This window comes from Phacochoerus africanus, chromosome 9 (genome assembly GCF_016906955.1).
Source record: "Phacochoerus africanus isolate WHEZ1 chromosome 9, ROS_Pafr_v1, whole genome shotgun sequence".
In the NCBI taxonomy this organism is placed as follows: domain Eukaryota; kingdom Metazoa; phylum Chordata; class Mammalia; order Artiodactyla; family Suidae; genus Phacochoerus; species Phacochoerus africanus.
Window position 1 is genome coordinate 30,289,991 of NC_062552.1, and position 25,544 is coordinate 30,315,534.

A 25,544-nucleotide genomic window follows, 5' to 3' on the forward strand; every position below is an offset into this window, starting at 1 on the left:
GAGCAGGGTTGGTGTTTATGGGGCTGGTGTTCACCTGTGACGCTCATGGCCTGTGGAGGGTGAGTGCTCCCAGCAGAGGTTGACAGAGGCAGACCACTCCCAGGGACAGGGAGTAAGGAGCTGGAGGTTGGCGCCTTGGCAGGGACCCTTTTTTGTCTGGCTCCTGTGCGCTCTGCTCTTGGGACCTGTCTCCACCTTTGCCCTCCAGCGCTTCTCTCTTGAGTTTCACAAGTCACACCTCTTCCCAGTTTTGTTATATTGATCTAAGCAAGGACAGTTGTTATCTCTGTTTCCAGGCCCTTGGTTCTCTGACTCTTGTAAGCATCACCCGAGGAGCTCTTTGAAAATATAGATGCCTGGATGTCAGTCTGGTGACTCTACTAGAACAGATCACTGTGATTCTGACATGGGGCTGTGATTCTGACTGTCAAGGCTGTGGCTGGGGTGCCCTGACTCTCTTGTGGGTGGTTCTCATGGTCAAGGCTATGGCTGGGGTGCCCCAACTCTCTTGTGGTTGGTTCTCATGGTCAAGGCTATGGCTGGGGTGCCCCGACTCTTCTTGTTGGTGATTTTGAAGGTCAAGGCTATGGCTGGGGCCCTGCCTCTCCTTTCTCTCACGTGACCCCAGGGTCCCTGTCGGGGAATCGTCTCCAGATGCAGCCTCACCCCCAATTCTGCTGGATGAGGCTATCTTGTAGTTGAGCCTGAGAAGAGCGCGTACATCTCAGGCACCCTCTCACGTGTTTCTAGAAAGCGCCCTCTTTTTCTTTTCTCACCATGGGTTTTCTGACCAGCAGCGTGGATCCTGGGCCCGGAGCAGGAGGTGGCAGCCCAGCTTTGCAACCAGAGAGCTATGCGCTTGGCGCCTGTGTCTCTCCAGGTCTCTGCTTCATTTTCCAGAAATTGAGGGTATTGGACGAGGTGCTGATACTGCTGTTAATAGAGATGGCATCTGTGGGGTCAGACACCTGCTAGACACCCCACTGTTGGGCTGTTTAACCACCAGGAAGTGGTTCTTGGAGTTCCCATTGTGGCTCAGCAGGTTAAGCACCTGACTGGTATCCAGGAGGATGTGAGTTGGATCCCTGGCCTCACTCAGTGGTTAAGGATCTGGTGTTGCTGTGAGCTGCTGCATAGGTTGCAGATGAGGCTCAAATCTGGCGTTGCTGTGACTGTGGGGTAGCCCTCAGTTGCAGCTCTGATTCGACCCCTAGCCTGGGAACTTCCATATGCTGCAGGGTGTGGCCCTAAAAAGCAAAAAAACCCAAAATCCCCAGACTGTCCTGAAGTGGTTCTCTTGTGGCCCCATTCAGAGAGGTCTTGGAGCCTCAGGAGATGTATGTGACATGCTTGGGTCACTCAGCCAGTACGAGTCACTCACCCAGAGTTACTCTGAGCCAATTGCCCCCCCTCTGCCTTCCCCATCTCTTTAAGTTTTAAATTCCTCAGAATCTGGGTTAACCACTGCATACCTTCTTGTTTAGTGTTTTCAGCCCCTCCTTCATCCCTCTGCTCTTTAGTTTTTCTACCAACATGTATTATATACTCGTTCTATTTTGAACCAACACCAGGCACCTCTATCCTATTTTTTTTTTGTCTTTTTGTTGTTGTTGTTGTTGTTGTTGCTATTTCTTGGGCCGCTCCCGCGGCATATGGAGGTTCCCAGGCTAGGGGTTGAGTCCGAGCTGTAGCCACCGGTCTACGCCAGAGCCACAGCAACGCGGGATCTGAGCTGTGTCTGCAACCTACACCACAGCTCACGGCAACGCCGGATCGTTAACCCACTGAGCAAGGGCAGGGACCGAACCCGCAACCTCATGGTTCCTAGTCGGGTTCGTTAACCACTGCGCCACGACGGGAACTCCTATCCTATTGTTTATTCCTAATGAATGACAGTGACCATGGCTGTAAACCCAGTCACTTGCAAGGCTTTGGTGATGATGAGCATGAATACAGTTGCCCCCACCCTCAACCCCATCTGCAGGAGATGCCTCCCAAGGCCCCAAGTGGATGCCTGGAACTGCGGATGGTACTGAACCCTGTGTGTGTTATGTTATGCAGTGCTTTTTCCTGTGTAGTTAGTAGACCTGGCGCCGTAGGAGAATATGTGAGTTCCCGGCATCACTGCTTTTCACTTGGGGCCTCGATTAAGTAGAATACGGGTTCCTTGAATTGCAGGCATTGCGATGCCGTAGGTCCATCTGGTAACAAGACGTTACTAAATGACTAGTGGGCCAGGTACGCGGAATGAAGGGGTGGTTCCCGCCGAGGGCAGGACAGATCTGGATGGTGCAGGCTTTCATCATGCTACCCACCACGTCATGCAGTTTAAAACTTAAGAATGATTTACCTCCGGAATTTTCCATTTAATATTTTTGGACTGTGGTTGACTGCAGACATTGAGACCACAGAGAGCAAGACTGTGGATAAAGGGGTACTGTTGACCTTTTTTTTTTGGCTTTTTTTGCTTTTTAGGGCCACACCTGAGGCATATGGAGGTTCCCAGGCTAGGGGTTGAATTGGAGCTGCAGTTGCTGGCCTACACCACAGCCACAGCCACACAGGATCCGAGCCACGTCTGTGACCTACACCACAGCTCACGGCAACACCGGATCCTCAACCCACTGAATTGAGGCCAGGGATCGAACTCGCATCCTCATGGATACTAGTTGGATTCGTTTCTGCGGCGCCACAATGGGAACTCCATGGACTGTTGTCCTTTCAATGTCCCATGTCATGTAGCCGTGTTAACTACTGAAGTCTGAACTCGTGGAATGTTCCTTTTCATCCTTTGGTGAATCACAGTGAACAGGGCTGTGACATAGAGGAGAGAAGCCATGGTGGGAAGGGTGGGGTGAGTACATTGTAGAAATGACGTTATCAGTATCCAAGTAATGACAGATTAGATATTTGTACGAATTGACTTTTGTATTATAAAAGCTTACAATAATTGAGAACCATCTCAAAATGTTAGACTAATGCAGATACTCAGCCTCACTGACATATAATATTTATTCAATATGTTTTTCTTTAACCAAGTCTTTTATGAATCTTAGGCCACAAAACCATATTTTGAATTCAATAACTAGGATAAAATCTACATGTTTCTCCTTTTCTCTCGTAGCTTTGCTCTGCAGATCTTGAAAGCAAAGCTGACTTGGTTTATAATTGACTCATTTCTTTCTGAATCAGTTCATCTTTTTGAATGAAAATGCGTGTATTGATTTTTAAAAAAAATGTCTAGCCGTCATTTGGATTTCATAACCAGTTTGCAAAATATCACTTATAAAATTGCTGCAAAGAATTTGGCTCTATCAACATTTTAGAATGCCTCTGTCATGTCAGTTCAGTGGATGACATCAAAGTTTCAAATCTTTTGCTTTTCGAGAAAAATGGTTCTGTTAGTTTCTTTCCTTCTTTCTTTCTTTCTTTTTTTTGTCTTTTTAGGGCCACACCCTCGGCATATGGAGTTTCCCAGGCTAGGGGTTGAATCAGAGCTGTAGCCACCGGCCTACACCACAGCCACGGCAACATCAGATCCTTAACCCACTGAGCAAGGCCAGAGATCGAACCTGCGTCCTCATGGATGCTAGTCAGATTCTTTTTCACTGAGCCACAATGGGAACTCCTTTCTGTTAGTTTCCACTTCTATTTGAATAAGAAACAAATGAGCCTTTGCTGAAGGTAGCCATCATTTTGAGCCTTAAACTCTTCCTTTTAGGGAGGCAGTTTTTCCACCAGATAGAATTTTCAAAATACGTGCGCCATCTTGGCAGCTAAGACTGTTTTGAGGAGCATTTTCACACATTTTTGCAACTTGGAAGCAGACACTAAAAATGTGTTTGATTACACTGGTTTCTGCCAAAATAGTTAAAACATCGTTGAAGAAATTGTCTTTGGAAGCAAATGTCTTGGCTTGGAAATATTTGCGTGTTTTGACAATTTCAGTATGGAGTTTGCTTTCGCCCGACTGCAGTGTCACGCGCTGTGAGTAAAGGGTGCAAGGAATGGTTCTCTCCCTGGTGCAGGCACTTCCGATCACGTGGGGCTGGGACCAGCTGAACCTCGTGCGCAGGTGCACTGAGGCTCTCAGCATCCCAGAGGGGAGGAAGCCGTAGGGTTACGGATGGAATACAGATCACCACCTCCCAGCTTTGTTCTAACCTTCCAACGTTAAACTTCATTCTTGAAATAAGTCCGCTAAAAAAGTCGGGAAGTTCCTGTTGTGGCTCAGCGGATTAAGAACCTGACTAGTACCCATGAAGATGCGGGTTTGATCCCTGGCCTCGCTCAGTGAGTTAAGGATCCTGTGTTGCTGTGAGCTACAGAGTAAGTCGAAGATGCGGCTTGGATATGGCATTGCTGTGGCTGTGGCATAGACTGGCAGCTGCAGCTCCGATTCGACCCCTAGGCTGGGAACTTCCATATGCTGCAGGCGTGGCCCTAAAAAGAAAAAGGAAAAAAAAGTTGGGAGACAGAAGAATCTTAAGATCACCTTTTCCAACCTGCTGCCTTCATCCTGTTAATACCTGAACTCTCTCAGTTAGGTTATACATGCTCTCGTTTATTTAAAAAAAAAATATGTGGAGTTGCAATTCCTTTGACAATACTCTTGGATAACGCTCCCCTCCAGTAGGGATTTTGTGCTAGGCAGGAAGACCCTTTGACGAACTCCATTTCCATATCCATCATGGGTCCCTTAAATCCATTTTTGCTGCTGTGAAGCAAGCTGTTTCATCAATGGAAAAAACTCTTACTGAAATGTTGTAGGGAGTTGCTACAGCTTTGCAGCAGCAGAGACAAGGAGGCTGAGGAGCTCTGCATCAGAAGACTTGCTTTTCACCCCATCTGTGAACTAGGGTGGTTTCTTTCTTTTTCTTTCTTTTTTTCCCTTTTTAGGGCCGCACCTACAGCATAAGGAAGTTCCCAGGCTAGGGATCAAATTGGAGCCACAGCTGCTGACCTACACCACAGCCACAGCAGCACCTCATCTGAGCCACATCTGCAACTTAACACTACAGCTGGCAGCAATGCCAGATGCTTAACCGACTGAGTGAGGCCAGGGATCAGACCTGCATCCTCGTGGATCTCGTCCGCTTCTTAACCCACTGAGCCTCAACGGGAATTCCTAGGATAGTTTCTTATTCTGAGCGTTTAATGAGGGGGGAGCACGTGGGAGAAAGACTTAGGAGGCTGTAGGCGCTGTATAGCTTGGATATCACCACTGCTTCTTAGAAAAGAGGACACAGGAGTTCCTGTTGTGGCTCAGTGGTTAATGAACCCCACTAGCATCCATGAGGATGAGAGTTCGATCCATGGCTTCGCTCAGTGGGTTAAGGATCCGGTGTTGCCGTGAGCTGTGGTGTAGGTCGCAGGTGCAGCTCGGAACCCAAGTTGCTGTGGCTGTAGCGTAGGCCGGAGGCTACAGCTCCGATTGGACCCTTAGCCTGGGAAGCTCCATATGCTGTGGGTGAGGCCCTAAAAAGACAAAAAAACCCAAGAAACAAAAAACGAGGACACCTCTTGGGACCATCTTTTTTCTTTCCTTGGACCTTAGACTTAATTCGTCCACACCAGCAAAAGGCTGCCGCCTCCCTTCTCCCAGTCCATCCATCTCACCGTTTCTGCAGCAGATGTTTATTGAATACCTATTATGTATATTTCCCTAATTCCATAATTAGCTTAAAATTCTGTCCATGTGTTGGAACAGAACTAACCCCTGGGAGGATCCAGGTCTCAGAAACCCGTGTGCTTCTCTGCAGCTCAGGGCAGACGGCCAATTGCAGCAGCTCCCGAAGGAGAGCGGGGATGCCCTGCTGGTCTGTGGGTTAAGGGTGTGAGCCTAGCCTAGCGAGGGGGCCTCTGTGAACCCTGACGCTCATCACTTTCTCGGCGACATCCAGCGTGGGTCCCTCTGTGAAGACGGGGAGTGTTCTGTGTAGCAGCTGCTTGGCCAGGACTTGACCTCAGTCGTAGGGCTGCCTGTGACCCCTCGCAGACCGTCCCCAGCGGTCCTCATGGATTACTAGTCAGATTCGTTTCGGCTGAGCCACAACGGGAACTCCTAGATTTCTTTTCTAAATACGAAGGAATGAGAAATTCCCTCCTCTCTCGCAGGTTCTGAACTGTAACTGAGGAGACAGGTACCAGCTCCCGTTCAGGGACCCCAGACAAGCCCGGTCCCCACCTTTGGCCTCAGCTTCTTTACCAGCGAAACCAGGGGCCTCTAGAGGGCTACCAGCTGTGATTTTCCCAGAATCCTTTATCCTTCCCTCTGTTTAGAGCCTCTCCACACGGAATTTCTTAGTTCTCTTAACCTCAGATGCTGCCTTTCCCAATGTTACCCGTCCACTGTATAAATAGTCAACTCGAGCTCCCTGGTGGCTCATTGGGTTAAGGATCCACCTTTGTCACTGTGGTGGCTCCAGCCGGCTGTAGTGCAGGTTTGATCCTGGCCTGGGAACTTCTGCATGCCACTGGTGTAGCCAAAAAAAAAAAGGTAAATATGATTAAACTTTTTCAATAAATTAAAATTATTTTTTAAAAAGCTGCCTTCTTGGCCTTGCAGAGAACAAAATGCAAATGCGAAAAATCCCTCAGGGATGTGTGACTCAGCTTTGGAAGCTGGCTCCTGGTGTTGTCTCATGCCAGAACCATGACAGCATTTGTAAAAATAGGGTGTTGCTGCCGCCCAGTCGTCTGGTGGCATTGACTTTGCTCCCAGGACTTTCACATCTGCGGCCTCAGCTGACCAGCCCCCGGAGGCTGGGGCAGTTCACGTGGCAGGAAGTGGGCAGTCTGCAGACTCTAGTGTGCGCCCTGGGGTGGGGTGGGTTGGCTCCTGCTCTTTCATTGAGAAGATGTTTCTAGGCATCGCCCTGGGTTGGGGTTATGAAGTTGATTCACAAGAGATGACTCCACTGAAGCTTAGGTAACGGTGGGCTCTCCCTGAGTGACCCTCGGCCAGGGCTCAGTGCCAGGCATCCAGGGCAGTGTTGGGGGTCAGTGATTGCTGCAAATTGAGGGGAATTGGAAGACATTTACTTCCTAAGGGGACAAGGTTTACACAAGAAGCTGAAACTCATTCAAGCCAGTGAAAACACGCCATGTGTTCCTGATCTTTGGTACTTTTCACCCCTCCCTTCCCCTCCCTCTCGGCCCCTCCCTCCCCCCTTCTTCCCTCCCACTCCCTCCCCTTCCTCCTCTTTCCTCCCCCTTCTTTTCTTCCTTCTTCCCTCCGTCCCAGTCCCCCCCCACCCCCCGCAGCCTTCTCCCTCCCCTTCACCCCCTCCCCTCCCCCTCTCTCCATCTCCCCCCACCCCCCTTTACTCAGCACATCCGGCGGAGCACCAGGTCAGGCCAGGTTGTGCTGGGTGAGGGGAGACTGAGGGGAGCAATAGAAAGGCAGAAGTAGGGTAGGGGAGTGGGTGTATCATACTTTGTTTCCCATGGAAGAGGTCCTTCTGGAAAATTGAGGGTGAGGGGAAGCAGAGGGGTCAGGGCAGAAGAGGCAAGGACCAACCAGCCTGCCTTGGGGTGGCAGCTGGCAGTGCCCTGGATGGAGCCCTGAGGGCTTCCCGATTCCTGCTGGTTGTTTGTGTTTGATGCTCCTGGTGGGCTGTGGGGGAGGGGCCTCAAGTCACAGGTCCTGCTCCTGAAATTGTGGGCAGGGCACGGTGCTCAGCCCATCCTGAGAACCACGCCAGGAGGTAGACATTGTCATGGCATCATTTACATTTTAAAAATGAGGAAAATCGATTTTAGAGAGATGATGTGAATATGATACAGCGCTGGGTCTTTTTGAATTGTTAAGAGTTGATTTACAGTCTTCCATTGGTTTCAGGTATTCAGCAAAGTGATCGCTTATACGTATACTTTCTATATGCTTATGTATATCCTTTTTCAGATTATTATCCATTATAAATATTACAAGACAGGGAGTATAGTTCTCTGTGCTGGACAGGAGGTCCTTGTGTTTATCTGTTTTATTTATAGTAGTTTGTATCTGTTAATCCCAAACTCCTGAGGACCCCTCCCTGCCCCTTCCCCCTCTGGTAACAGCAAGTTTGTTTTCTGTGCCTGTGAGAGTTTGTTTCTGTTTTGTAAACAAGTTCATTGGCATTGTTTTTTTTTTTAAGATTCCATATACAAGTGATAGCATGTGGGATTTGTCCTTCTCTGACTGACTTCATTTAGCCTGAGAGTCTCCATTGGAGGAGCTCTGGGTCTTAATCCCATGAGTGGTTGGAGTTAGGATTGGAACCAGGCAGCAGGGGCTGAAACTGTCTCCTTCTCTGTGAGCCACTGTGATTTGAGGGGTGGAACCTTAATGATCTCCTAGAACCCAGCCTGGCCGGTCACTGAGGCAGAATTCAGCCGTGGCTGAAAATTCAGCATTTGGCTGAATGCACAGAGTTTGCATCAGGCATCATGAGTGAGAGCTGCAGATTTACAGTGTTTAGCATTTAATTTATTTTTCCTTTTCGTTTTGGTTGTACCCTATCATGTGTGATATACTCAGCTAGATAGTGGCTAATGGTAGCAGTGTATCTAAAATTGTCTTGGTTTCCATACAGGTAATAATACTCACTTAAATGGAAATCCCAGGAGAGGATGAAAGAGTTAAGGCGTGAGTGGTCTTTGATTGTTAAAGTTTGGTTCATAGGATATTGAATATGTAACATACAGTTACTGCTTTCTACAGAAACAAGGTCACAGACACAGAACAGGCTTGTGGTTGCCCAGGGATGGGGGGCAGGGGGAGCCCGCAGGGAGTGGGATGGACTGGGAGTTGGGTTAGTTGATCCAAACTATTACGTTTAGAATAGATAAGCAGTGAGTTCCTACGGTAGAGCACTGGGAACTACATCTAGTCTCTTGGGCTAGACCATGATGGAAAAGAATTAAAAAAGGAATATATAGGAGTCCTGTTGTGGCTCCGTGGGTCAAGAACCCAACTAGCATCCGTGAGGATGTGGGTTTGATCCCTGGCCTTGCACAGGGGGTGAAGGATCTGGCATTGCCACAAGCTGCGGCGTAGGTCACAGATGTGGCTTGGATCTGGCATTGCTGTGGCATATGCTGCAGCTCTAATTTGACCCCAGCCTGGGGGGGAAAAAAATGTATGTTATGTGTATAACTGAGTCACTTTGCTGTGCGGAAATTGGCACATCATTGTAAATCAACTACACTTTCATAAAGTTTTTTTAACAGTAAAGACATTAAAGCTTTTTTTCCCAATTAAAAAAATTTTATTGAAGGATAGTTGATTTACAAGTTGTAATAATTTCTGTTGTACAACAAAGTGATTCAGTTACACATATACACACATCCATTCTTTTTCAGACTCTTTTCCCATATAGATTCACAAAATTATAGCTTTTTAAATAGTGTATGCATGAGTAATTATCAGATACAGTGTGTGTGAGTATAATAGGATGAAATATGGAATTTGGGAACTTTGGGGAACTTATTTAATAATACAATCTGTTATTGGAGTCCCTGTCTGGCTCAGCAGGTTAAGGATCTGGCATTGTTACTGCCGTGGCTCAGGTCATTGCTGTGGCCTGGGTTCAGTCCCTGGCCTGGGAACTCCTGCAGGCTGTGTGTGGGTGCTGCAAAAAAGTTAATTACGTAATGAATTAAAATCTTAAATACATTCTTTTCCCCTGGTTGATACTTAGCTATTTTCAGACCTCTAAACCTCTCTTCCTTAATGTCCTTCCTTTCCTGGGTGTTGTGAGCTATGCTGCAACTTATTAAACTTAGCCCGTGGTTGAAATGGGATGACTTCCCTAGTTAAGAGGTGATTACCACATAAAATACATCGTCAAAAAGAACCTGCTGTCTAGCACAGGAATGCTACCCAATATTCTGTGCTAACCTATATGAGGAAAGAATCTGACAAAGAATGGATATGCGTGTATGTAAAACTGAATTGCTTTGCCGTGCACCTGAAACTAACACAACATGGTAAATTGTTGTGTTATATACTGCAATAAAGTAAAAAATTAAAGAAATTGGAGTTCCCGTCGTGGCTCAGTGGTTAACAAATCCAACTAAGAACCATGAGGTTGCAGGTCTGGTCCCTGGCCTCACTCGGTGGGTTAAGGATCCGGCATTGCCGTGAGTTGTGGTGTAGGTAGCAGACAGGCTTGGATCCCGTGTTGCTGTGGCGTAGCCCGGCGGCTACAGCTCCGATTAGACCCCTAGCCTGGGAACCTCCATATGCCGTGGGTGTGGCCCTAGAAAAAGAACCCCCCCCCCCCCAAAAAAAAATAGGCAATTACCTTTGTGACTGGACTGGCAAGGGCCCTTCTTGATGCTGCGGCAAAAGCCAGTAGCTGCCTCTTTGAAATACCACCCACGAAGCTCCGGTGTCCTCAGGGTGCCCAGAAGCAGCTGATTTTATCATCAGTAAGGGCTGCTGGGGAATTTTACCTAGAGGTTCAGTTTCCTAGATGAGTTTCTCTGAGCCTTATTTTCATAGGTTTCAATTAGTTTGAGGTCACACATTTAAAAGCTTTATCTTTTTACTTCTTTTCCTAAGAGAATTGGGAGAAAAATAAAGCCAAGTTTTTGCTTTTCCCTTTGTCAAAAATAATTATGTTGACACGACATTGTCAATCAACTATACTTTAATAAATTTTTCTTTTTTGGTCCTTCGTCTTTTTGAGGGCTGCCACCCATGGCATATGGAGGTTCCCAGGCTAGAGGTCTAATTGGAGCTGTAGCTACTGGCCAATGCCATAGCCACAGCAACACCAGATATGAGCCACGTCTGAGACCTACACCGCAGCTCGTGGCAGAGCCGGATCCTTAACCCACTGAGTGTGGCCAGGGATCAAACCCTCAGCCTCACAGTTCCTAGTCGGATTCCTTTCTGCTGCACCATGACAGGAACACCAGTTTTTTAAAAAATAATTACAACCACAGCAATAAAATAGCCGACAAATTGAGTGTGTACCTACTATGATGTGCCAGACCCTACTCTGTGTCCAAGTGGTTGAATTCTCAGTATAGTGACTATTAGTATCACTGTTTTACAAGTGAGAGAGGGTCTTGGAGCAGGTAAGTACTTTGAGCATGTCGGGGTTGGAGATGAATTTGAACTCCTGGGATATGCTGGAAAGCATGACTTTAGGCCAGAGTATTAGTTGGAAGTTGGGTGATTTTTCTGCTCTTTTATACCCCACAAAAAAAAAAAAAAAAAAGAGTTCCCGCCGAGGTGCCCCTGGATTGGCGATGTCTTGGGAGCACTGGGATGCAGGTTTTTTTTTTTTTGTCTTTTTGCTATTTCTTGGGCCGCTCCCGTGGCATATGGAGGTTCCCAGGCTAGGGGTCCAATTGGAGCTGTAGCCACCGGCCTACGCCAGAGCCATAGCAACGAGGGATCCGAGCCGCGTCTGCAACCTACACCACAGCTCAGGGCAACGCCGGATCGTTAACCCACTGAGCAAGGGCAGGGACCGAACCCGCAACCTCATGGTTCCTAGTCGGATTCGTTAACCACTGTGCCACGACGGGAACTCTGGGATGCAGGTTTGATACCCAGCCTCTGGCACAGTGGGTTAGGGATCCAGCATTGCTATAGTTGTGGCTTAGGTTGCAACTACAGCTCAGATCTGATCCCTTCCCCAGGAGCTCCATATGCCGCGGGATGCCCCCTAAAAATAAATTAAAAAGAGAGAGCAAAATCCTCCCTGTATGCTGTATGTTGTTCACACACATGGCTCTTTCCTGTGCTGCAGCAGTTAGATCGCTTCCTAGGGAAGATGATGCAGTTGAGACCCGCTCCACTCTCAGTCCTGGCCCCTGTGGGGCGGGCGGCTGCCTGGGCAGAGAGAGGCCCATGGGCCAGCGTCCCATCCAAGGGGCGCTGGCGGCCTAGGGTGGCCATAGCTGCCACACCTTCCTGCCCCAGGTTCCTGGGTTGGCATCTGGTCCTCAGGCTCCTGGGGCAGCAGTAGGAGCAAAGGGCTTCCCGTCCGGGCCCAGCATCCCCCAGAGGAAGACTCTTTAGTCTGGGTTTCTGCGTTTCCTGCTTTCAGTTACCCGACTGCCTGGACCTCTGCCTTCTGTGCTGTATTCAGTCTCCTAGTGTCTCCAGCTTTAGGCTGACATGACTCTTCAACATCATCTGCTTCTGCCTCCTTCCTCCTGGTGTTAGAGACGAGGACGTGGTCTCAGGGATGGGGGATGATGTGTTTGAAGCTCTGGGCCTGGTGCCAGAACTGGAGGCCAAAGTCATGACTTGAAGGACTTTCTTCCTGGTGCAGGAGGACACCCCATCTTGCTTCCCATCTCTGATTCGCTCATCCTGACCCTGGCTGGCTGGCTGACCTCCTGATCCCCTGGCTTTGAGTCCTGTGCAGACTCAGGAACCTTGGTTGTTTGCTGGTGTTAATCCCAGTTAGGGAGTCACTGCGTGACCCTTGCCAGAGTCACTTGGTGCCTTAATGTCCTTATCAGCAGGTTAAGTGGGACCTGAAAGGAAGGGCTTCTTGGAAAAACATGGATTGTGTAAACTAGTGACTCTTTGTTATCTTTCAATGGAAAGGACTTTTCAAAAACTATTCCATTTAGAATAGATAAGCAATGAGGTCCTACTGTACAGCACTGAGAACTGTATCCAGTCTCGGGATAGAACATGATGGAAGATACTATGAGAAAAAGAATGTGTATATCTGTATGACTGGGTCCTTTGCTGTACAGCAGCAATTGATACAACATGGTAAGTCGACCATAATACTCTAATAAAAGTAAAATAAAAAAGGTATTGCAAAAAAAATAGGGAAAAATTGTTTGATAAAGGTTTTGTGTTGAATAAGATGAGGGAGAGAGAACTCAGAGAAAATGAGAGCCTTGAGGCCATATTGTTATGTGATGTGGCTAAGGAGAGGGGACTGCTTTTTCCGTCTTTGTTCTTTACACAGCATAGCTGTTGGCTCAAATTCTGCTTTGCAGGTGGGGACGTGGATTAACTCGTAGGTTCTACTTTGATCTCTTTGAACTTGGAAAAACATTGTTTAAGTTGTTTTAACAGATCTGATTGGTAAAGAGGAATGTAGCATTTTCAATTGTGGAACATTTTGGTATGAAAAAAAAATGAGATGCTTGGGTTAAATCTGCCATGTCAATCTCTTAACCTCTTCGAAATTCAATGTCCCTGTGTATAAAAAGGGAGAAGCACACTCAGCTTCTGAGTGAGAGTTATGAGGATTAAGTAAGATGGCACTTGTGTCAAGTGCATAGTAGGTTCTTTTTTTTCTTTCTTTTTTCTTTCCTTTTTTGTGGCTGCACCTGTGGCATATGGAAGTTCCTGGGCTAGGGGTCAATTCGGAGCTGCAGCTGCCAGCCTACACCACAGCCACACCAGATCTGAGCCGCATCTGCGACCTACACCACAGCTTACAGCAATGTTGGATCCTTAACCCACTGAGTGAGACCAGGGATTGAATCTGCACCCTCATGGAGACAATATCAGGTCCTCAACCTGCTGAGCCACAGTGGGAACTCCTGCATTAGGTAGGTTCTTCATCTGCATTAGCTTCCTCCCTTGCTAAGGGCTTGCCGTTTTCTGTTCTGTGTAGATATCTGATATCCATGTTACTGGAGAATCAGAGGACATGTCTGCAAAAGAGAGGCTGTTACTGTGGACACAGCAGGCGACCGAGGGCTATGCGGGGATCCGGTGTGAAAACTTCACCACCTGCTGGAGAGATGGAAAACTCTTTAATGCCATCATTCACAAATACAGGTACAGAATTTACGTGTTTGCTTTTTTTTTTTTTCCTTCCCTTAGACAACTAAGAAAAGTATTTCTTTCCTTTCCAGATTTTAAGATCACCTTTTATTGTTAGGATGCAATGCATGTGTGTGGCAGAAAATTAGAAAATACAGACAAGTAACAGAAGTCGTTGCTCAGAGGTCTTCTCCTAAGCCTGAGGCATAGGCGGACACACAGAGCTGTGGTGGGTCTTTGGACTTTGCCAAAGACTTGCAGATGGGAAGCTCTGATACCCGGAGTCTGGGGGGAGGACCAAGGTTGTGTTTCGAGAGAACTGACCCGTAGTGAGCGCTCATGGGTCCCCACATCGCTGCCTCCCTGCCCGGTGGCCCTAGTGAGTGGCTGGGGTAACCATGGCCAAATGTGGGTGGCAGACCATTTCCGGGTGATGTTGTTCACCTCGGAATCTGAGGGATGGCACTTACTCAGTGCCAGGTGCTGTCCTAAGTCGTACGCTTAATCCTCACGACACCCCTAAAGGAAACCTGTCCTCTGCAGGTTCCAGGCAGAAACTGAGATCAGAGTAAATCCTTGCTTCAGATCACACAACCAGCAAGGGGCAGGTTTGAGGTTCAAACCTAGGTGCTGTTGAGTCCTTGTGCCTGGTGCCTTATAAAAAACTCAGTTCTGGAGCTCCTGTCATGGCTCTGCAGTAACCAACCTGTCTAGTGTCCATGAGGATGCAGGTTTGATCCCTGGCCTCGCGCTCAGTGGGTTTAGGATCTGGTGTTGCCGTGAGCTGTGGTGCGGGTCGTAGATGTTGCTTAGATCCTGCGTTGCTGTGGCTGTGGCGTAGACCAGCATCGGTAGCAGTGATTTGACCCTTAGCCTGGGGTCCATATACTGCAGGTGCAGCTCTAAAAAGACCAAAAAAAAAAAAAAAAGCAGCAGCAGCAGCTCAGTCCATGAAAATTCTTTATTTTTGAAGCTCCCATTGTGACTCAGGGGGTTAAGAACCTGACCAGTATCCACGAAGGTGCAGGTTCAATCCCTGGCCTTGCTCAGTAGGTTAAGGATCCGGCATTGCCGTGAGCTGTGGTGTAGGTCGCAGACTCAGCTCAGATCCTGCATTGCTGTGGCTGTGGTGTAGGCTGGCAGCTGTAGTTCTGATTAGACCCACAGCCTGGGAACTTCTGTGTGCTGCAGGTGCAGCCAAAAAAGCAAGTAAACCAACCAAAAGCTATGTCTTTCTTGATCTGAGTTATTTTTCTTCATTTTGCGAAGATTATGTCTTTTGCAAAGATTATGTTGTTGAAGAACTGAGTTATCTTCCTAAATAGAATAAGCCTGAGCTATAACTCACTAAACTAACAAACTTCTTTGATTATAACAAAAGTAATAATGATGTGGAGTAGTTAACATTTTGAGAGCTTTCTGCACACTTGCTGCTAAGTGTATTCCGTATGTTAGCTCATTCACATCTCCAGGAGCTGCTGTTAACCTGCTTACAGGTGGGCGCCCCAGGTTGCAAGGTCATAGTGCTGCCATTATGACAGGAGACGGGTTCTCCCCCCGTCTGTTTGCCTGGAAGCCCAATTCTCCCACATCCTTTCCCTTTTATCCTTGCCACTCTCTCCCCCTTTACTCTTCCTCTTTTTTATTTTGGAGACTTTTTTAAAAAATGTGAATTAAATGAAATTTTTGGCAGGGGAGCATCGTGCCTGAGGCATGTGTAAGTTCCCTGGCTAGGGACTGAACCCATGTCATAGCTTCAACCTGGGCGGCTGCAGTGACACCACTAGCTCCTTAACCTGCTAAGCCACAAGGGAACTCTGAAATGAACTTGGTTTTTTACTGTCGTTTTAGATTTACAGAGAGATTGTGAATATAGTTCAGAGCAGTTCCATCTATCCCAAACCGTTTCTCCTATGATGAACATCTGACAGTCCTATAGCACGTGTGTCACAAATAATGAGCCAATATTGACAGATTATCATTAACGAAGGTCCATACTTTTTTCAGATCTGCATGGTTTGTACCTGATGTTCTTTTTCTGTTCCAAGATAATCCCTATGTCCTCTTAGGTGCCTCTTGGCTGTGATGGGTTCTTGGATTGTTACTGTGTTTGATGACCTTGACCGTTTTGAGGACAACTGCTTAGGGCTATTGCAGGGTGTGCCTCTGTTGGAGTTTTCCTTGTGTTTAGACTGGTTTATGGTTTCTGGGAGGAAGACCGCAGGGCTAAAGTGCCATCTTCATCACCTCCTATCAGGGGTGCGTTGTTTTGGAGGCCCTGACATCTCTAAAGCTGTCACATGTCCACACCCAGGAGTCCCTTCCCCATCCTCCCTCCCCGCCCTCCCCCCCAAACACCATCACAGTCGGCTTTCTTTACAAAACTACGTTTCAGGAGAGGTGGGTGTGGGTTGCTGAGTTCGAAAGTAAATCCAGGATTGACGATTGACGTGCCAACACTTGTCCAGAATAAAGGTCAGTGCTCCTTCGAGTGACTCGGTGCCAATAGGGCCGAGACTTTGTGACGATCACAGCAAACTTCCATGTGACTTAAAACACGAGGCTGTCAGAAGGTGGACACCCCTGTCCCAGGGGCGATTAGATCTTCTGAGACCAGCAGGTTGGTGTCACGAAGCATTTTGAGGGTGTGATTTGCTCCCTGCCTTGAAGGTTTTGAGGTGGAAGCAGAGCTTTTAGAGGCCAGCTGTTGTTGACTTTCTACAGCAATGGTCTCATACTTCAGGAAGATCAAGTGCAAGTAGACACAGACCTGCAGTGCGTGGTGCGTTTTCTCCTATGTACTCAAAGAAGCCAGTGGCCTGGCTGAGACCCAGCAGCTCCCTGCTCAGTGTTACTGAGCTCCGTTCTTTAGGAGACGATTTGGATCCTGTGAATGTAACTTGCTTTGAACTTTTACTTCAGCAGGTGATCCTTTAACATAATTGTTGTAGCATTCCCTTTGAACTTTGATTTCCTAGAGTGCTTAGTTTTCCTTTGTTAGAATTTATAGTCGAAACACTGAATACCTGGTTTAAATGCTTACAAGATTTCTTTGCTGTTGGAGTTTTGTGAAGTTATCCTGTGCCTGAAAAATATGACTGTGGTTTCTTTTACCAGATGAAACCTTTCATCTGTAGAGCTGGTTTTTTTTTCTTTAAGTCCTTGGGCCTTTCTTTTTACTTAAAAAACAATTGAGTGCTTTTTTCCTTATACGTGTAAGAATTGAACAGATGACGTTGAATTAATTATAACCTAGTTTTCTTTGTGGATGCCTTGATTTACTCTGAAGACAAAAGAGGCAGAGTTGTGAACAATTGAGAAATTCCTCTGTAAGCAGATTTTTGGCTATTGGATGGTCATAATCACATTTAGAGACTGTTTTATTTAAGGGTTGTTTTTACTTGATAATTACTCTCTTAAATTTTGTAATGTATTTTGGGAGTTCCCGTTGTAGCACAGTGGAAACAAATACACCAGTATCCATGAGGATGTGGGTTTCATCCCTGGCCTCTCTTAGTGTGTTGGAGATCCCGCATTGCCGTGAGCTGTGGTGTGTAGGTCAGAGACTCAGCTCGGATCCCACATTGCTGTGGCTGTGGTGTAGGCCAGCAGCTGCTGCTCTGATTCAACCCCTAGCCTGGGAACCTCCATGTGCTGTGGGTGCGGCCTTAAAAAGCAAAACAAACAAACAAACAAAAAACCTTTGTAATGTATTTCAATTTGCTGTGAAACAATGACCACTTAATTGGGCTTTGGGTTTTTTTTTTTTTTTAAGATAAAAAGTTGTTATTTGAATTTTATTTGACTTCTGTAATTCAGGTTCTCTGAGGGGGGCCCCTGGGTTTGGTTTCTACTCAGATGCCAAGTCTAGCCATTTGGGATCCTTTGTTGGGAAGTCCCCTGGGAGGGGGTGAGGACTGCGTAGGAAACAACCTCGTGGCTGGGGTGATGGGTGGAAGGAGGGGTGTGGTATCCCTGCCGTGGCAAGGTCACCTGCTCTAGATAGAGTGTGAGAGATTCCTCTGCAGATGAGAAGGAAAATAGATGGTACCTGTCATTTAAAAGTAAGCCGTCATTACTTTGTGTACCATCGTCCCCCGCTACCTGCCGGGGATTGGTTCCAGGACTCCCTCGGATAACAGTGCCCACGGATGCTCAAGTGTAAAATGATGTGGTCCCCCGTGTACTTTAAACCAGCTCTTTACCTAACGCACTGTAAATGCCCTGTAAGTGGTTGCCAGCACACCGCACGTTCAAGTTTTGCTTTTGGGAACTTGCTGGAATTTTTTTTCAAATACTTTTTTGATCCATGGTTAGTTGAATGCCAGGCCAATGTACATAATGTCTTCTGAAGATTAAGAAATAAGATCTGAAGTGGAGTTCCCATCGTGGCGCAGTGGTTAACGAATCTGACTAGGAACCATGAGGTTGTGGGTTCGATCCCTGCCCTTGCTCAGTGGATCCAGCACTGCCGTGAGCTGTGGTGTAGGTTGCAGACGTGGCTTGGGTCCTGTGTTGCTGTGGCCTAGGCCGGTGGCTACAGCTCCAATTGGACCCCCTAGCCTGGGAACCTCCATATGCCGCAGGAGCGGCCCTAGAAAAGGCAAAAAGACAAAAAAAAAAGAAAGAAAGAAATATGATCTGAAGTGGGAAGAGTAATAGCATCCTTCAGATTCTGTATTCACATGAATCCTGTCAACAGCAGTTAGTCTAGCCCATGAATTTGGATTGTCTGGCGTATTTCTGTTGGTGTCCCACGAGACTACGACTTTTGAAAACAGAGTATTTGTTAATCTCAATGAACAGCACTTGACTCGTGTTCACAGCAACTTTCTAAGGTTCTGTTTCTGGAAAGAACTCTGACATGTAATAAAAGTGGAGAGAAATCTGTACAGTAAGACTGAATTATAGATGTTGTGCAATAAAATTCTCCATGAACATCAAAAGAAAGTCACAGTCGCCGAGCAGGTACCCAAGAAGTAGATGCAGGGTGTTGACCCTGAGTCACTTCGTGCCTGGCCTGTGTTTTTTTTTTTTTTTTTTTTCCGTCTTTTTGCCATTTCTTGGGCCGCTCCCGTGGTTTATGGCGGTTCCCAGGCTAGGGGTCTAATCAGAGCTACAGTTGCCGGCCTACACCACAGCCACAGCAACGCCAGGTCCGAGCCGCATCTGCAACCCACACCACAGCTCATGGCAACGCCGGATCGTTAACCCACTAAGTGAGGTCAGGGATCGAACCTGCATCCTCATGGTTCCCAGTTATATTTGTTTCTGCTGAGCCACAACGGGAACTCCAGAGACATATGGAATTCTTGAAGAATTTGAGAAATTGTTACCCCTCCTTGGCGGGTAAAGAGCCTAAAGACACAACCAAGCAAAGCTCAGGAGAAGGAAGGATTGATTTCTCTCGAGGAAGGAGTCCACGGGGGATATTTCCCCAAAAGCAGCGTCCCCCCAGCCGCAAAACTGGGAAGGGTACATGCTAAGGGTACATGCATATTCATGAGGGGGCTTGAACGGTCCACACAGTCCAAGCATGAGTTCACGGAAGTCCTGAGGGTCAGAAAAGGTGGACATCCTAGAGTTCCCGTCGTGGCGCAGTGGTTAACGAATCCAACTAGGAACCATGAGGTTGCAGGTTCGGTCCCTGCCCTTGCTCAGTGGGTTAAGGATCCGGCGTTGCCGTGAGCTGTGGTGTAGGTTGCAGACTCGGCTCGGATCCCGAGTTGCTGTGGCTCTGGCGTAGGCCGGTGGCTACAGCTCTGATTGGACCCCTAGCCTGGGAACCTCCGTATGCCACAGGAGCAGCCCAAGACATAGCAAAAAAAAAGACCAAAAAAAAAAATTAATTTGGGGAAAAAAAAAAAAGAAAGAAAAGAAAAGGTGGACATCCTCCTCCTTTAGCTTCCAGTTAACCGGCGACTGAGCTTTTCAGGCCACTCTTCACCATTGAAACAGAACTGAGGGTCTTTATAACTGAGAGATTATCTTCGCTGTTGTTGCTTCTGCCTGATGACAGTAGTTTGTTTCTGTCTTCTTTTGTTCCTTAAGATCATCAATGGAGTTCCCATTGTGGCACAGAGGGTTAAGGGCCCCACTAATACCCATGAAGATGAGGGTTCAGTCCCTGGCCTCTCTCTGTGGGTTAAGGATCCAGTGTTGCTGCAAGCTTCATTGTAGGTCGCAGAGGCAGCTTACATCTGGTGTTGTTGTGGCTGTGGTGTAGGCCGGCTGCTGCAGCTCCAACTCAATCCCTAGCCTGGGAATGTCCACATGCCACCAGGGCAGCCCTAAAAAAAAAAAAAAAATAGATCATTAGTTACTGTGACCTGTTCAAGGACAAGCATTGTGGCCAGGCTCACATCACACAATGGCTTCTCTTAGGTCAAGAAAGCCGTGCCTGTTTCTCTTTCTCCAAGGATCCGCTCCCCTGTCTGCTTACAAAATCACTGAGTGGATAGTACCCTATATAACTGTCATCAGTTAATGAGAGGCAACATTAATTGTTTAACTTAGAATCAGCCGTCTATGAAAATAGCATCAGCGGCATCTGTAATGTAGTGAGGAAGATTGTAGGTAATAAGAGAACATTGAAACACTTAGTACCAGTAAGAGCAAAGTCACACATGAACTGCTGTGTAGGTTTCGTGTGCCATGTTATCCTACGGAGGATGGAGAGCCTGGACCGTGCGGTGGGTAGTGAAGTGATGGGATTTAGTGGAAGAGCTTACAAGGGCTGCTTCTATAGGTTCTGTTTAAATAGGTCACTGATAAATACTTTGTTTTTATTTTGTTATTAAGGTTGCACTTGCAGCATATGGAAATTCCCAGGCTAGGGGTTGAGTTGGAGCTGCAGCTGCTGGTGTACACCACAGCCATAGACATACAGAATCCAAGCTGCGTCTGGGACCTGCACCACAGCTTGTGGCAACTGCCGGATCCTTAACTCAGTGAGTGAGGCCAGGAACTGAACCCGCATCAGGTTCTTAACCCTCTGAGCCACAACAGGAACTCCAATACTTTGTTTTTATATTAAGCCACTTAGGAAATTCTGTTCCAAATTCCTTCTAGGAATGTCCATTTGCTGTGTTCAGTTTTTAACTGCAGAGGATTTGAATAATAAAAAATACCATATCCTATACTAGTTTCTACTTGTTTAGTTTGTATAGTTTGCATAGTTTTCTTTAACACAGATTAAAATCTTTTCAATGGAAACCATAGCTGGTGAGAAATTTTAGGTAAATAAGCCTCACCTTACTTTTCATTCAGAAGAATAATCAGAAGGCTTGGGTTGGATGGACTTAGATCTGAAGGATGTCACAAGGCACTGGAGGAGTAAGTAGCTTAAAAGCAAGAGAGGATTGAAGCCAATTTACTGAGAACCAGGAGCCGATGGGTCCTAGGAACCACGAGCTGATGGATAAGTCATCAAAGCTTAAGACAGACAGACAGAGAGGGGTCATTTTCCTGCAAGCCAAGGTCTTTAGAGGTAGGATTCAGCTCAGAGCTCCATGCTATGATTTAAGTGTGCTCAGATACACAGGAAAATTGACATTTTCTTCTTCTATTTTTTTTGTTTCCCTAAGGGCTGTACCAGGCGTATTGAAGTTCTCAGGCTAGGGGCGGAATCGGAACTGCAGCTGCCGGCCTACACCACAGCCACAGCAACACGGGATCCAAGCCACATCTGCAGCACATACCACAGCTCATGGCAATGCTGGATCCTTAACTCATTAAGCGAGGCTAGGGATCCAACCTGCGTCCTCGTGGATCCCAGTCGGGTTTGTTTCCGCCTCGCCGCCGTAGGAACATTTTCTTCTGAGAGGAGGAAAGCTCTGACTTTCAGCGTGAGGTTCAGCCCCCGCCTCGTCTGACTTTATTGTCTCTGTGTGGGGACACTGATCAACCCCCGGGAAGTTCCACCCTGGCAGCCCCCCAGAGTTGCTCAGTGTGAAAGCATTTCTGTCTGACAGGCAGGGACAGGCATGGGCGTCCCTGGGCCAGAAGGAGCAGTGCAGACTGTGCCCGGGCCCAGGAGCCTCAGGTGGCCACACGGCAGATGCTGGAATGTCAGGACTGAGAGGCTGGGGTGCTTTGAGGAGAGATGATTGCTGCTCACTAGTTTCTGCTTGTCCTCTGCTTGTTCGCAATTTACCCTGTTCATTTACTTAAATCGCCTTTTCAGGCCGCTGGCATTCTTTTCACAAGCATGTTTTCAAGATACTATCCCAGTAAGACTCGACATTTTTGGATGAGTTTGTATTCAGGAGCTTGACACTTAAATATTTTCTAATTAGGCAGCGAGATATTGTTCGCTTGTCCGAGTGTGTAGTTGGGTAGAGGTTAATTTGTTGGTTGTTTGCATTTCAAATTAAGATTTAATGGGACAATCTGTTTCATTATGTAGCATGTTTAAAGATGCTGTCATCGCAAAGGTTAGACTGTGAGGCTATGGGCAGAGTCATTTAATTCTACCTGGAGGCTATGATTCAGCCTCGTGTTGGATTCAGCCACACCTTACAGGCTAAACTGGGTCGGACTGGTTTAATACTAGGAGGAGGCCCTGTAGGGCTTGAAATGTTCCCAGAGGAAGTTGGATTAGTGATGACTTGGGAATTCTTTTTTCTCAGAACCTGGTCTGCCCTAGGCTGCAGAACCCAGAGGTATGAGGGTGTGTGTATACATGAGTGTGCGTGTATGTGCACGTGTGTGTGAACAGGTAAGGTGTGTGTGGCCGTGGGCAGGCAAGGCACAGACAGAGCCCATTCCTCTTTTAGAAAGTCACAAACAGGAGTTCCCATCGTGGCTCAGTGGTATCGAACCCACCTAGTATCCATGAGGATGCGGGTTTGATCCCTGGCCTCGCTCAGTGGGTTAAGAATCCAGCGTTGCCATGAGCTGTGGTGTAGGTCACAGACACGGCTCAGATCTGGTGTTGCCATGGCTGTGGTGTAGGCCAGCAGCTGCAGCTCCGATTCGACCCCTAGCCTGGGAACCTCCGTATGCCACACATGCAGCCCTAAAAAGACCAAAAAGAAAAAAGAAAAAAAGGAAAAAAGCAACCAATAACAAGAACAAAAAAGCAAATAGTAATTAACATAGTAAAACATTCCAATAGAATAAGAGAGTATGTATTGAAATGGGATTTCTTTCTCCAGATTCCCAGGCCCTTACCTCAGAGGCAGCTGTTAAGTTTCTTTCATTTTCTTCCAGAAATTTTCTCTGCATAGACTCTTATTTGGGGAGGGGGGAAGTTTGGTTTTATTGAGTTATCGTTTATATTTACACCTAAGATTTAATGTATTTATAATCTTTTCTAAAATACAAATGAGAGGATAGTATATGTTATTTAACATTTTTCCCCTTAGTGTATTTTTGCACATCTTCTCATATCCACACAAATAGCTTTACCTTATTCTTTTTTTTTTTTTTCCATCTTTTTGCCATTTCTTGGGCCGCTCCCGTGGCATGTGGAGATTCCCAGGCTAGGGGTCTAATCGGCCAGCCTACACCAGGGTCAGAGCAACACAGGGTCTGAGCCACGTCTGCGACCTACACCACAGCTCACGGCAACACCGGATCCTTAACCCACTGAGCAAGGGCAGGTACCGAACCAGCAACCTCATGGTTCCTAGTCGGATTCCTTAATTGCTGAGCCACAACGGGAACTCCTATACTGAATCATATATGTGTCTCTGTGCAGATATGTGAATGTGTCTGTAGGATTAGGTCCTAGACATAGGGTTTCTGGACCCTGCAAAATTTTAAGACAAGTCTAGACCTTGTCGGCAAAGAGGTACATGGATACAACGGCCTTCTGCGCCATCTCCGCTCCCCGCTGCCTTCAACAGAGAAACTTTTCCTCACTCATTTGTTGTGTTCTGGCAGATACAACCCCGTTCCTTTTTTTTTCTTTTAAAATTTACCCGTTTATTCATAAAATTAATTTTCTTCAGCTTTTCAGCTCTGTGCTGAGCTGACATGGCAGCCCCACCTGTCCCTCTGTTTGGGGCGCAGGCTCTTTGTCTAAACATGTATGTGTTAGGAGTTGAGGGGAAAAAATGACCACATAAACTGGCCAATTTCCAAGTGATGTGATCACTTAAGAAGTTAGAGTACTAGCAGAAGAGGGGTGTTGAGATAATAGACAAGAGGGTGCCTGTCGTGTGAGAAACGTGAGTTTCCTTCTGTCCCTCCAGGCTGCTGCTCACCCGCCAGTGACAAGGCTGGGATGACAAGGCTGGGGAGAAGATGGGCTCGGATTAAAGATGCCCCTTAACGCTACCCCGACACATTCTTCCATTCTTGTGTCGTTCTCTGATTGAAGTAGTTTAATATTTTCTCCCAGAGTAAACACGTTGATGGGTCACCCCTCCCCCCGCTTTTTTGCAGGGAAGGGTGTTATTTATCCTCTAGACTTACTTAAAATTTACTCACTTAAATATAGGGACCGAAGGAGCTCTTCCTCTATTAAAATCAGTACTTTCCTCGGAACTTATTAACACCTCTAAGGCTGTTGCAGGGTTTGTGGTTTTGTTTTGTTTTGTTTTCCAATGGCTGCATCTGCAGCATTTGGAAGTTCCTGGGCCAGGGGTTGAATGTGAGCCGCAGCTGTGACCTATGCCGCAGCTGGGGCAACACCGTATCCTTAACCCACGGCACAGGGCCGGGAATCAAACCCCAGCGTCTGCCACCCAAGCCAATGCTGCTGGATTCTTAACCCACTGTGCCACAGTGGGAGCTCTGGGTTTGTAGCTCTTTGTGCAGGGAGAGTCCTGATTCCTGACTTGCCATGTCCAGCATTGGGGTCTCATCTGGAAGTCTTGTCAGTGTGGCTGGGCAGTCCAGGCTTCTGTCTTCCCTTTCTGCCTTGTCGGGAGTGGAGAGTCCCTTTGCAGGAAAAAGAGAGAAGGATACTGGGAGTAAATTCAAGCATCTTGTTTGGAGAAAAGGGAAGGTTACTTTTATATCGTGTTGCTGCCTCAGAGCCCTCGGCTTTGTTTCTTCAACAATATGTACCCAAATGTGATCATAAAAAAAGTCTACACCCAGTTATGCAACCATGGGTGGGTCTCCTGCACGCTCAGAGTTATTTGCTGGAGGAGGGAGAGGACCATATTTCAGGTCTTTTTTTTCTCCTCCCTTGGAGGGGGCCGAGTTGAGATGCTTTTTCTACCAGTAAGAACGGTGAGAATCTGCTCAGCCTGAACATGATTCAGTACAAAGAGTCATCATCAGGAATTTGTTATGGTGACTGTTCTGCCATCACAGGCCACGTGAGGCGTCTTTAATACATGTGGGTGTCTGAGAGCAGATGTGAGGTGACACAGACAGCTGGGTGCACCTGTGTGTGAGCTATGTGCTGGAGCATGCGGCTCAGCTGAGACAGATCTCCAGGTGAATAGAGTGGGCTTCTCTATTTTCCTACTTTGTTTTTTGTTTGTTTGTTTTTTGTTTTTGTTTTTGTCTTTTTTTTTTGGCCTTGTTATGCAGTGGCTTGATGTGGGATTTCAGTTCCTAGACCGGGGACCTGGGCCACGGTGGTGAAAGCACTGAATCCTAACTACTGGACCATCAGGGAGCTCCCTCTCAATCACCTTTTCCTCACTCTTGCTTTCAGAGCATTTTTGAAGCCAGCAAGTGGAAAGTCTGCTTTTTGCTGCCAAAAATACAACCCCCCCTTCCACCTAGCCATCTTTGCATCTGTTTTTTTTTTTTGTTTTTGCCCATGCTCTGGGCATGCAGAAGTTCCTCGGGCCAGGGATAGAACCTGCACCACAGCAGTGGCATCGCCAGATCC

At 47.1% G+C, this 25,544-nt stretch overlaps 1 protein-coding gene across 15 annotated transcripts in view; it reads left to right on the forward strand.

Annotated features, from left to right (window-relative positions):
- The window catches only part of DST (dystonin), a 496,303-nt gene that overhangs the window by 268,969 nt on the left and 201,790 nt on the right, over window positions 1-25,544 (forward strand). For all 15 annotated transcript variants that reach the window (XM_047794747.1, XM_047794750.1, XM_047794749.1 and 12 more), the window contains one exon: window positions 13,593-13,759. In XM_047794747.1, the coding sequence (XP_047650703.1) occupies window positions 13,593-13,759 (167 nt within the window). The remainder of the gene's footprint in view (window positions 1-13,592; window positions 13,760-25,544) is intronic.